General features: G+C 37.6%; 1 protein-coding gene and 1 long non-coding RNA gene across 8 annotated transcripts in view; one reads left to right on the forward strand and one right to left on the reverse strand.

The window, feature by feature from the left end:
• LOC119255855 (uncharacterized) overlaps positions 1–12,076 on the forward strand; it is a 196,694-nt gene that overhangs the window by 178,107 nt on the left and 6,511 nt on the right. For all 3 annotated transcript variants that reach the window (XR_008553574.1, XR_005127562.2, XR_005127563.2), the window contains 3 exons: positions 9,055–9,175; positions 9,286–9,372; positions 10,323–10,469. This is a non-coding gene — a long non-coding RNA (uncharacterized LOC119255855). The remainder of the gene's footprint in view (positions 1–9,054; positions 9,176–9,285; positions 9,373–10,322; positions 10,470–12,076) is intronic.
• ACVR1 (activin A receptor type 1) overlaps positions 3,851–12,076 on the reverse strand; it is a 131,587-nt gene continuing 123,361 nt past the window's right edge. For all 5 annotated transcript variants that reach the window (XM_037523367.2, XM_054699741.1, XM_037523368.2 and 2 more), the window contains 2 exons: positions 5,830–5,960; positions 3,851–5,060 (listed from right to left, as the gene is read on the reverse strand). In XM_037523367.2, the coding sequence (XP_037379264.1) occupies positions 4,926–5,060; positions 5,830–5,960 (266 nt within the window). In that variant the 3' untranslated portion in view covers positions 3,851–4,925. The remainder of the gene's footprint in view (positions 5,061–5,829; positions 5,961–12,076) is intronic.

The following is a 12,076-nucleotide window of genomic DNA, read 5'->3' on the forward strand; positions in this document are numbered from 1 at the left end:
ACTATTCTGGCTTTAAGTCTAACTGATGTAAGTATGTCCAGCCCCACTCTTTTGGTTTCTATCTGCCTGTAGTATCTTCATCCATCACTTTACTTTGAGCACATGTGTGTCCTAAGAATTGAAACAAGCCTCCTGTAGGCAGTATATAGTTGGGTCATTTTAAAATCCATTTGGTCTGACTTTTGAGTGAATTCAATTCACTTACATTTACAGTAATTATTGGTGTACAAGGACTTACTACTGGCATCTTATTTACCATCTGGTTGTTTTCTATTACCATTGTTTCTTTTACCCATTGTTTCTTTCCCTGTTTCTGCCTACCTTTGTGACTTCTACCTCACCTTTTTTGTATTTCATTATTTTACTTTGTAAACCATGAGATTTACATAAGTTTTTATGGCTGTCAGCTTTATTCATTTATAAAAGTTCCACCCTTTCATACCATTTATAGTTTTGATGTAAGAATTTTTTATGCTAGTTTAACAAATTAGTTATATTCGCTATAATGCTCTTTCCTTTAACCTTTGTTGTAAGTGGCTAACATAGCATTCAGAGTTTTCTAATTCTGCCTAATATTTACCATTACCAGGTTATTAGTACTTTTATGTAGTTTTCTCTAATTAAATTTTCATATGACCTTGAAAAACTCATTTTGTGCAATTCACATCTAGTGATTGTGGGTTTACCAAATTGTCTCTGGAAACCCTTATTTTTCCATCACATTTGAAGAAAATCTTTGCTGGGTGATGCATTCTTGGTTGGCAATGACTTTATCTTTCAATACCTTGAATGTCATTCTAATCTCTTCTGATCTATATAGAATTTCTCCAGAGAAATCAACTGATGGGGGCCTCCTCTGTGGTGCAGCGGTTGAGCGCTGGGTTGCAATGCTGCCTGCAGCCTCTGCGGCGCCGGTTCCATCCCCGGCTGCTCCCCGGCCACCGGGGGAGGGTCCCACATGGCGCGCAGACCTCTCCTGCCGCCCGCTGCTCCCCTCAGCAGTGTACTTCGGTCCTTCTGCCTGCTCTGCTCCCCGCTCTGGCTCTGGTGAATTCTCTCACCCTCCTGTGCTTCTGACTGTACCCAGTGCATGTATAAACAAAACAAACAAACAAATAAATAAATAAATAAATAAAACATGCCTCTATTAAAAAAATAGAAAGAAAGAAAGAAAGAAATCAACTGATGGCCTAATCATTGTTCTCCTTAGCCACCTTTGAGATTTTTTTTTTTTTAAATAATTGACTTTAACAAGTCCACTATGTTTTAGAAGTTTGGATTTTTTTTTTTTTTAATTTATTGACTTCTTTGACTTGCATATACAATTCCTCTTCCAGATTTTAGAAATTTCACCTATTTCCTTAAAGTCTTAATGACCTTTTCTCTCTTTTCCTCATTATATATTTGCTTTTCTAATAAAATCTGATAGCTCACATAGGTTTTCTTCACTTAGAAGGAGAAAACTAAATTTCTAAATTCCCATCTTCCAAGTCACTTATTCTCTTACTCTGGTAAAGAACTTGTGTTCACTTTTATTCCGAAGTTCATACAATAGCCTTGAATCCTGTTGAATTTCTTCTTAACCACTATTTTGAACTTTTTATCAGATTTCAATATTCCATGTCCTTAAGTTTGATTATTAGAAAGTCATCACTTCATGATGCCACATTTTCTTGACTTTTGCAGTGTTTGAATATATGTACTACTTTCACATTTTAATTAGCAACTTATTTTTTTCCTTTGGGTGTTACAGTTCCATTGGTTGGCAACTGTAACCTTTATGCTCCAGAAGGTGGTGCTATAGTTCAGATTTTCTTTGTTTCTCCTACCAGAGTTGGCTCTTGGGGCTGTACTCAGGAGCATGTAAAAAGAGCTCACAGCAACATGTGAGGAAGTGTGGGCTTAGCAACTGGGACTTCAGGGATGCCTGTGAATCAGTAATGGACTCCTTGAGTTGGAGATTACCAGTGGTCCCACAGACAAACCTCTTCCTGCTTCGAGACTGAAGGAAACATTCTTTTAGTACTTACTGATATTTGTTTGCTTCCTTCCCTTCCTCTTCTTCCCATTGTTCGTGCAGATCCTGCCTCAGAAAATCAGATACTCTGAAAGAGAGACAGGACCCTCCAGCCTCAAGTGCAGCTGGGCAGTGTCACTTATCACTTAGGCTTTCCAACAAAATTCCAGGACTTTGCAGTATTGACAGGATGGGAGAGGGGAGTGCTTGATGGGTTTTTCCCTCTCTCCTGCCCCAGTGGCATGCCAGGATCTCCCGTTAGAGAATTTGCAGTGGTCCCTGTAACCTGTCTCCTAGGAGTGTCCACTAAGTTTTGCAATCTAGGTGCCCTGTTACCTGATTATGGTAAGTGGGGATAGGCCAAGTTCAATGACTCCATTGGGTCTACAATCCCCACCAAGGCGCTAGTCACTCATTTTCTGAGGCATAGGTGGGTAGAAATGGCCTCATTATTCTGGTGTAATGTGCAGAGGCATGCTTGTTTTGTTATAGATCTAAATCAAGAGAAAAGAACTCACACTGTCCTGATGTTGAAGGCACTGTCAATGTTCTGCTTTATCTGGGTGCTGTCTCCATGGGCACAATTTACAAAATCTTATAAAATGCATTAAGTTTCATACTCATTATATGCATATATAAAAGTATACATATATAAAATTTAAATGTGACTCCATTCCACTTTTGGCCATAAAGCCAGAAGAACTGAAAGAAATAACTTGAGAGATTTATAGTCCCATGTTTGTGACAGACTTAGTCACAATAGTCAAAAGATGAAGGCAGCCCAAGAGTTCAATCAACAGATTGGATAAGCAAAATGTTGTATAAACATACAATGAAATATCAGCCATAAAAAGGACATTTTGATAATACGCTATAAGGATGAACCTTGAGGAAATTTAATAGGCGAAATAAGCCATTCTAACAAAGACAAATACTGTATGATTACACTCATCAGTATTTAGTTGTCAAACTCAAAGCAGAATGATGGTTGCCAAAGACTGAGTAGAATAAGGAAGGGTGAGTTATTTAGTAAGTACGGAGTTTCAGTTTTGCAACATGAGAGTTCTGTGAATAGATGGTAGAGATCAGTAGCACAACAATGTGAATGTAGTTAAACTACCAAGCCGCACACTTGAAAATGGTTAAGATGGTAAATTTTGTTATGTGTATTTTACATTTTTTCCAAAGAGGTTAAATGTCACTTAAATATATACCGTCCAAGTAAATGTATCCTAATGCAGTTAGTTATCAGCTTACCTCTGAACATTGCAGAGTTTTCACATCTCTTATTGAATTACCCTAAACTCTATCTGTTCAATCCTGTTGAGTACAAGAAGTATAAAAAGTCAACAGTGGACTTAAATATATACTGTCCAAGTAAATGTATCCTAACGCAGTTATCAGCTTACCTCTGAACATTGCAGTTTTCACAACTCTTCTCTTATTGAAATACCCTAAACCCTACCTGTTCAATCCTGTTGAGTACAAGAAGTGTAAAAAGTCAATAGTGGACCATCCTTAAACAGCAAGGTGAGATACATAAGATTGCTTTCCATTTTAACAAAGTGCTTCAACATCCTTTCATTCATACTCAACTGCTTTGTGAGAAAGGCAAAAACAGGTCTTATTATCCTCAATTCAAAGTTGGGGGAACTGAGCAAGATAGAAATAAAATCATAGCCCAAAAAAAGAAAAAAATCTGATAACAAATTCAAGCTGGAAAACATCCTTATAGCCCTCAAACTCATTACCAGTCTTGAAAAGTTCAATTTTAAGATTGTTCCTATAGTAAAACACTTCGTTAGATCTTTTTAATGCATTGAAAAAATTCACTTTGACTTGAAAACATTTTATTTAATTTATACAAATAACTACTAAATACAAAAAGTAGATTAAAACAAAATAGTTATTTTTTTTTTCTGGCAGAGTTTAAATGCACATAATGGATAATTCCGAAGAAAATGCATTTTCCCCACAGCGTTCAGGGACTAAAATTCTACTGAAATCTTTGCTTCTAAATCAGTAATATATTTGATGGCGTCACATGGGTAATGGCTAAATATGTTCTGCATATGAACTGAAAAGTTACAGTCTACACACATACAAATGTGAAGCACTTAAAATGTGAATTTAACTGATAACAAAAGTCCATTTCAGAGTATAGTGTTAAAAACATTTAGGTAATAAAATCATAAGACCACATAAAAATAAGCTTTAACATATGCACGAAACAGTTTTGTAAAAACTGCTGGGTGCACAAGTAATAAATAATTTGCAAAGTTGTGTATAAACAATTCCTAATGTTCAGCATCATTGTAAACATCAGCACATGTGTAAAATGCAGCAAAGTCTGACATTATATTTTGTTTTGCCGAATTGAGTTCCTATTATCCAAAGACAGACCAGTGGAGTATGCTGCCAACGTTTTGGCAAGTTGGGTCTTTAAAATTAAGAGTAACAGTGCAAGTAAGGAATGCAAAGAATTCCTAGTGCAATAAAGAAGAGAAGCACAGGCAATATTGCTGATTAAAAATTCACCACCTCCTTGAGTTTCCCGTGGGGAGTGTCTAGAAGACAGGTGAAAGATATGCAAAGCCACTGTCTTAATGCCCAGATCTCTTTAGGATTTCTCTGTGTTCCTCCAGTTCCCTACCTTTGCAACAGTGTCTGTCCAACATTAGTCTCTGCAGTGTGAACAATTGTGAAATGCCCAGTTCACAGTCATTGAGCGAGGTTAGGGTGGTTTTGGTGTCTCCCCAACACATGGCTGGGTAGGATGTCTGCCTTGTCAAAGCAGCCATTTAGGGAGGGAGACAGATGGATTCTGTTCTGACAGCCAGTCAGGCCAGCATTAGGTCCCAGCTGGACAAAACAACATCAAATCTTCCTTCTTGACACCGTGAAAATGTCAACAGTCAGTTTTCAATTTGTCTAGGGAATTATCAATTTTGGTCAAAGTCTTTTTGATACGCAGAGCTGTGAGTCTTGCAGATGGATTTTGATACCAGCATTCTTTCATAAGCTTGGCCAGAGAGGTTAATGTCTGAGGAGAAAAAGAACAAACACCATGGTGAAAAAATGTCAGGCATTGTGGTTTTTTTTTTTTTTTTTAGTGACCCCAGAAGCTGGGTAGATATTGTGTCCACTGTTTTTGTAGAACTCTGCAGGTCTCATGAAGTTAGTCATGTTATTGCGATCCTCTTTATCAGTGGTCAAGGCTTTATTTGCTTTAAAGAAGTCACTCTTGAGCTCCATGAACTCTCACCTTTGGACTCCTAATGCTACCAAGTACCTTTATCAGGTAAATTACATAGGCCAGGCTGGACCCTTTGATGGTTTTATGGGTGCTACAAGTGTAATGCTAACCCAGAGTTAATACTGAAATTTACAGATAGGGTCATTTCCCAATGTCTTAGATTTTCTACTACTTACAAAAGCAATAAGGATTTTGAGCACTGAACAGCTTATGTTTGGAATTTCAAATATATAGACATGGAAAAAAGCTTAAAAGCACCTTAGTTTACATGTGACTGCAGTTCTGGACTAGTGGCACAATAATGAATGTTTCAGTTCTTGGAGTTTGGTAGTATTAGAAAATTGTCATTAGCAAAACCTGTAAGATATGGCTCTATTAAGACTGAAATTTTGTCAAACTACTCAGCTAAGTCTTAAGTTGTCTTAAGTCTAAGACCATTTACATGAAACAGGGAGAGGGAGTAAGAGTTATGGGAGGTCTCCAATACTAGGGCAAATTGAAACTCAGCAGTAGGCAAGCAGCTCAGGACAGCTACCTAAGAAACAGGCACTCTTACCGGGTCTGAGAACCATCTGTTGGGTATGTTTGGCCTCTGTTGATCCACGCAGACCACCTTCCTCATATCTTCAAAACTTGGGTCATTAGGAACCACATCATAAAATGGTGGCTTGTAATCCTCTACAATACCTGCACACAGACAAGAATTGTTGGGGTTAGCTAAAGACTGGAATTACCCCAGGGTTCTAATATGACAGCAAAAAGTACTGATGACCTTTCTCAGACTTCACGGTGATTCTGAAAGCTACAGATAATCTTTAAAATATGTGGACAACAAAGCAGTAATAGAGCAAATGGAGGAAGAGTAATTATTAAAAAATATACACTACTTCTCATGTAATTACAATTAACATAATGCTCAAAGCATGTATAAATTCTAATGTCTACCAGAACATAGAAAACCAAAACCCAGAACAAAAATTCCTGTGTGATCAAAAATAGACATCTAGAAAAGATGAATTTAGTGGTTTCAGACCATACAGAGAACTAAAGCTTCCACAAATGTAGAGGCAAACAGATAATCAAAGGCCATCATCAAAATACCTTTTATATAGGAAATGATCAAGAAGAAAAATAATGATTTCCATAAAATGAATAGCTCCCATTGGGAAGGACGCAAGTAATGTAATCTGAAAAATTTATTTCCTCAATCGTTTTATATGTACTGAGTACCCCTACCTGTCAGACAGTTACCTGTTTAATGGCCCTATGATTTACTTTCAGATTGAAAGCACAAAATGTTGAGCAGGACAGTCACTGTGCAGTCATTGGTTAAAAAGGATAAACTCTCCTCTTACATCCAAGCAAACATGAAGGTGTAATTTCAGCTTATGCCACTACATGGTTTCTACCACCTCAAAATCCTTTTTTTTTTAGAAAATTACATCCATTCCTTTTCACAAAGATGTGTAATTCCACAAATGGAGAAATTTTAAACTTCATTTGGAATTAGAGAATTGATTCTTCCCCTTCTACAAAGGAAACCAAGAAAATCCATTTCCTTCCCATCATCAAAAGCTTCAACAATGAGGATAGTGGATTACTTGGTTTACTGTCTCTTCCTTCCTCCACGTAACATTCTTCTATTCCTAAATACTGGACAGGTTTGTTGGGAAGCATCTGAGTAAAGTTGTAATTTTCTAGTTCCCAAAAAGCTCCAATCCCCTCTTCATTTATCAGAGAAAAATTAACAGTAAGAATCCATTCTCTCAATACCCATATAAACACAACCATTTATACAAAAGAAAAGGAAATACTGCATTTTCGTCAACTAAGTTTACCGAAACATGGAACATAGCCTAAATTATGTTTAAAAACTTCTCATTTATATTCTTATGCCTAATAATTTATTCATACTATATAACTACATTTGTAGTGCATTAGGTACTGGATTAAATCTTTTCCGGGAAAATCATAAATGGCTCATGTTGGGCATAAACCCATAATTGTGGGACGCGTTATCCTAGAGGCCCTACTTACCTTGTAAGGCTCTTGGGAAGCATTCAAACAAATGTTCTTTCAGTACTAAGATATACCAGATAAAATACAAATGGACATGAAATCGGCGAGGTACTTTTTTTTTTTTTTTGCAAGGACCATATTAATTTATAAAACCGATTAAGAGTTTTTCTACCATCTCTGAATTTTTCTGAAAGAATGTATTTGACAACCTGGTTTAAGAACTTGAAAATCTAGCCAGCTATTGAGTACTTGCCTGACTTGGGAAAGGTTATATAAATGTGCACAGGAATACTAAGTTTGATTTTTTTTTTTTTTTCTGTAAATGCTAAAGAAAAGGCATCGTTGAATTTTTGAAACCATATCTGGTGATAACCACGGTGAATTTCCCTTGCCAAGCTCAAGGTTTCCCATGTGTTTATATTTCACATATTGTAATGTTATTAAATGCTGCTCCCTCTTCACAAAAACAATCAAATTAAAGACCATTTAACTGATATGCCTGCACTGAACTCCCTTCAACTATTGGTCGAGTGTTTCTGTCTGACCCTGTCATGCGTCTCCAGATTAAAATAGGTTTGGGATTAAACTCTAGCGGTCACATGGCTCTCCCTCTGGTCAAGGAAAGCAATTACTTTAATATATAGACCAGCCAGTATAAAGTACATTATGTATCTGTCATGTGCAGATTATCATCTTAAATGTTTAGGATAGAAGTATATATAAGACATGCTCTTGTTTGTCTCAAAATCTAATGGAAGATGAGTTTATCTTTTTCTCCTTAGAACACAAAAATCTTTTAAAGAACAATTGTTTTGACCCTCTATATCTTGAAATTCCTAAATTGATTCAATAACCATTTGATCCCTGTGTGTGTCAGAGAAGCTTGGTACTAGGGGTACAAAAAAGAAAAAAAAGGTGATGTTAGAGCAGAATATTGGGAAAGGATATATGTAGAATAAATTATAAACAAGCATTTTCCAGAAGTGGGATGAGGGATGTGGCATTCAGTACATCTCAGAAGAAAATCCTTGCATGATATGTTCAGTACCTGACACAAATGGAAGCAAAGTCAGCCTTTTAGGAGCTTGAGCAGCAAGGTAGAGTTTGCAAGACAGAAGGGGCATGTCAGGTGGATGAATGCCGTGGGGCAAAGATCAGGGGTTACAAATGAACCCCATACCTTGGAGAAATGCAAGGACATTTCCAATGACTGAAATTGGGTGCACATGGTAATAGGGAAAGTGGGAGATTAGGGCCAGAACGAAATGTGTTACACTAGGAAGTTTCTTGACAACTGTTCCTCACTTCTGCCAGAAAGCGACAATCTGGGTAGCCAGGCAAAAAAGTGAACTCTAAGTCTTTTGAAGGCAGCAGTCAATAAGCAACTGCCAAACTGTGAGCCACCAAAGAGGACGGCATAAATGCAGGAAAGTAACTAAAAATACAAAGAACCTCCAGTGCCAAATGAGCGGTACAGACAAGAGGGGATACAGGCGCGCAGGCAAAGACGCACACTTACATGGTGGTCAGGCACGCTGAGCCCGGCCTTGTTTCTCCATGTAAGGCAGCTGGTGTGACTCAAAGGGCCATGAGAAAGAAATCTGAGAAATTATTCATACTCTATATATGCCAAAAGTTGTGGGGGTGTATGTGATTTGTACAATAGTTTTTTTTTCCCCCCCCCCCATGCATATGTCTAGTAGAAAGTTTTCTCCTCTCTGGGGCAAATAGCTTCTCTACTAACCAGTATCTCTACCCTTAGCTTGCTGCATGGTTCTGAGTAAGCCCCTAAATTGTTGTGCCTGAGTTCTGGGACCTTTAAAGTGCACATCACAAAGCTGGTGAAGATCACCAAGAAAGACCTACAGACAGTGCTTCAAAAGGTATGAAATACCAGAGTGGTCTTTTCTAAAATCCAAGTCTCCAGAAAGTGTTTTTCATGACCCTCTCTATTAATTCCTTTGACAAAGGTCTTCATCTTCTCCCTTTACAGCTGCATTTAGGACTCACAGGTCTTCATTGCTTCCAATCCGCCCTTGGAGCCCTTGGCCTCTGGCAAGATTTTTAGTAGAAAACCAAGGTAAAAGTTCATTTTGTCTTGCCTCCGTGCATGGTCCTTCCACCAAAGTTGCCCGTGGGATTGTGCTCATTCCCCATTAACCTCATTCCCCTCAGTGCTTTACATACCTGAGCATCAGTCACAATGCAACCACCTGCAGTTCTACCAATGGGGCGCTTTCACGACTCCCCACACCATTAACTTTGCCTGTCAACATTCTCATTTTTTCTCATTGCCACCTGTACATCATCCTAAGCTTGTACCGAGTATCCTCTATTCACCTCATTGGAGTTTAACTCCAAAGCCCCAGAAAAAATCAAGTGCCCTCCTTCCTATCCTGAGTCCCCTCCCTGTACATCTCAACCATATTGGCTTATTCTCCTAATTCATAACAACTGTCTCTTCAACTCAAACTTCAATGGGCACTTTAAAATTTGGTATCTTTTTTTTTTTCTTTTGCTGAACTGCATACCATTAGCCTAACAGAACCTGCCATATTAGAGACCGTAAGTACATATTTGAGAGAATGTTTTAAGTCCGTACAATCCCTTAGCTAAAATCCTTGAGACTAAAGGTGTTTGCAGAATTTGGAGCTTTTCAGATTGTACAAAGGTAACGAGAAACACACCATATTTTGTGATACCCTAGCAAAATCTGAGGGATTATTTCTACAAGGAAATATAGCGTTTAGTTTTAATGTTCATATAAGTAGACTCATGTCGATTTAGGTCAGGCCTGACTACCAAATGAGTTCAGATGTTTTGTCAAATTAAAGTTTTGGGGTTTCAAAGCTTTGGGTATTTCTCAATTGCAGATAAAGGATCTGGCTATGGTTTGAATCACAAGAAGATGAGGAAACAAGAGATCTAATGGGATGTTGGTCATGAGGTCACTCTTCCCACTGAGGACCACTAAGGAAAACGTGTGAGTGGCCAAGCTAAACTAAATCTAATTTCCTGTTCATATCCTAGGATTCTTCACCAGAAGCCAATGATAAGATAAAGAAATATGGCGCACTCTGTACTACCCACATGTCACAGCACTGCTCCTGCCACATTATGCTGTCCCTCTTCACTGTCCTCTAACTTGAGAAGTCACGTCTGATATACAGATAATAGGTGAGATAAAATCCTTTAGAAATTGGAGCATGAGAACTAAAGTCATCTAGTGAGAATTAGATTGGTTCATATTTGCCTTCAGAGGATTCTAACCTAGGGTTTATCTTGGTCTCATGTGAGAAAATTTGATGTGGTTCATGTATGAAACTTGTTCCATGTGCTACTGACTTTTCCAATTCTAGTAGTAAAAATAATTTTAAAAAGTCATTTTAAAGGAAAAGATTAAGCAAATAATGGTACAAATGGAATTTGGGCATGAGCAAAACCATGAAGGTAGGAATATGAATGAACTGTGGGAAATATGGAGATTACAGGAAGGCATTCTTCCTGGTAAGACAGGATTCAAAAAGGTGTATTTGTTTCTTTAATACAGACCTATGAAACAATTTGTATGCCATGGTCCACATCAAAATGATACCAGATCAATTGAAGGAGTCCAGGGGGTGCTGTCAACTAGCTATAGGTTTAAAAAGTACTTCAGGTATTTCTTTAACCCAACAGCACACACTCAGTGAGATGCCCTAACTCAAGTGGTTTTGAATCAGGAATGGAGTTGGACTGCTGTGTTTCTTGCTAGGTACTGGGCATGTGTGCCAGTTTTGTCCTTATCCCTCATCCCCACTGCAATTCATGGACACTCAGAACTATGCACGTCACAAAGTCAAGAATAATTACACCCAAACTCTGCATCAGATATGAGGGAGAAATAAAGGCCCTCACAGACAAAAAGCAGCAGGAGGTTGCAAATAGACCTCCCCTATCTTAATCAAAGAGAAAAAAAATACACAAAAAAACTGAACAAGGACAGAAAAACCACAAAGACAAAATGGTTGTAGCAAATCCTCATATAGCAATAATCACCGTAAATGTAAATGGAATGAACTCACTGCTCAAAAGGCACAGAGTTGCTGGCTGGATCGGAAACAAAACCCAACCTTCTGTCTCCAGACGACTCATCCAAGCTCCAAAGATAAATATAGTATCAAGGTAAATGGTTGTTTTTCAAAGAAATATAACAAACATTACTGAAATTTATTTGGAACCATAAATGAAGCTAAAGAGTCAAAGCAATCCTGAAAAGCAGGAAGAATAGAGGTAACATACTCCCAGATTTCAAACTGTATCACTTTAGTGATAAAAACAGTATGGTATTGAAATAAAGACAGACACATAGATCAATGAAGTAAAACAGAGTCAAGATATTAACTGTCCATGTAAGTGGGGGTTTATCTACTACACAGGAGTTAAGAGTATATAATGAAGAAAGGAAATTCTCTTCAACAAATGATGTTGGGAAAGCTGGGTAAACTAGACCACTATCTCTCACCATAAACAAAAATTCAAAATGGATTAAAGACTGGGATGTAACACTTGAAACCATAAAACACATAAGGGAACATGGGTGAAACATTCCATGATGTTGGTTTCACAAATACCTTTAAGGACTTGACTCCAATAGGAGAAACAAACAAACAAAAAAAAAACGTCAAACTGAAAAACTGCAGAGCATAAGAAACTAAAACAAAAATGCACCCTTCTGAATGGGAAAAGTATTTATACATCATATATCTCACAAGGGGTTAACATCCAAGATTTATAAAGAACTT

This window comes from Talpa occidentalis, unplaced genomic scaffold, assembly GCF_014898055.3.
Source record: "Talpa occidentalis isolate TD23 unplaced genomic scaffold, MPIMG_talOcc4v2.1 talOcc4.3, whole genome shotgun sequence".
Lineage (NCBI taxonomy): Eukaryota > Metazoa > Chordata > Mammalia > Eulipotyphla > Talpidae > Talpa > Talpa occidentalis.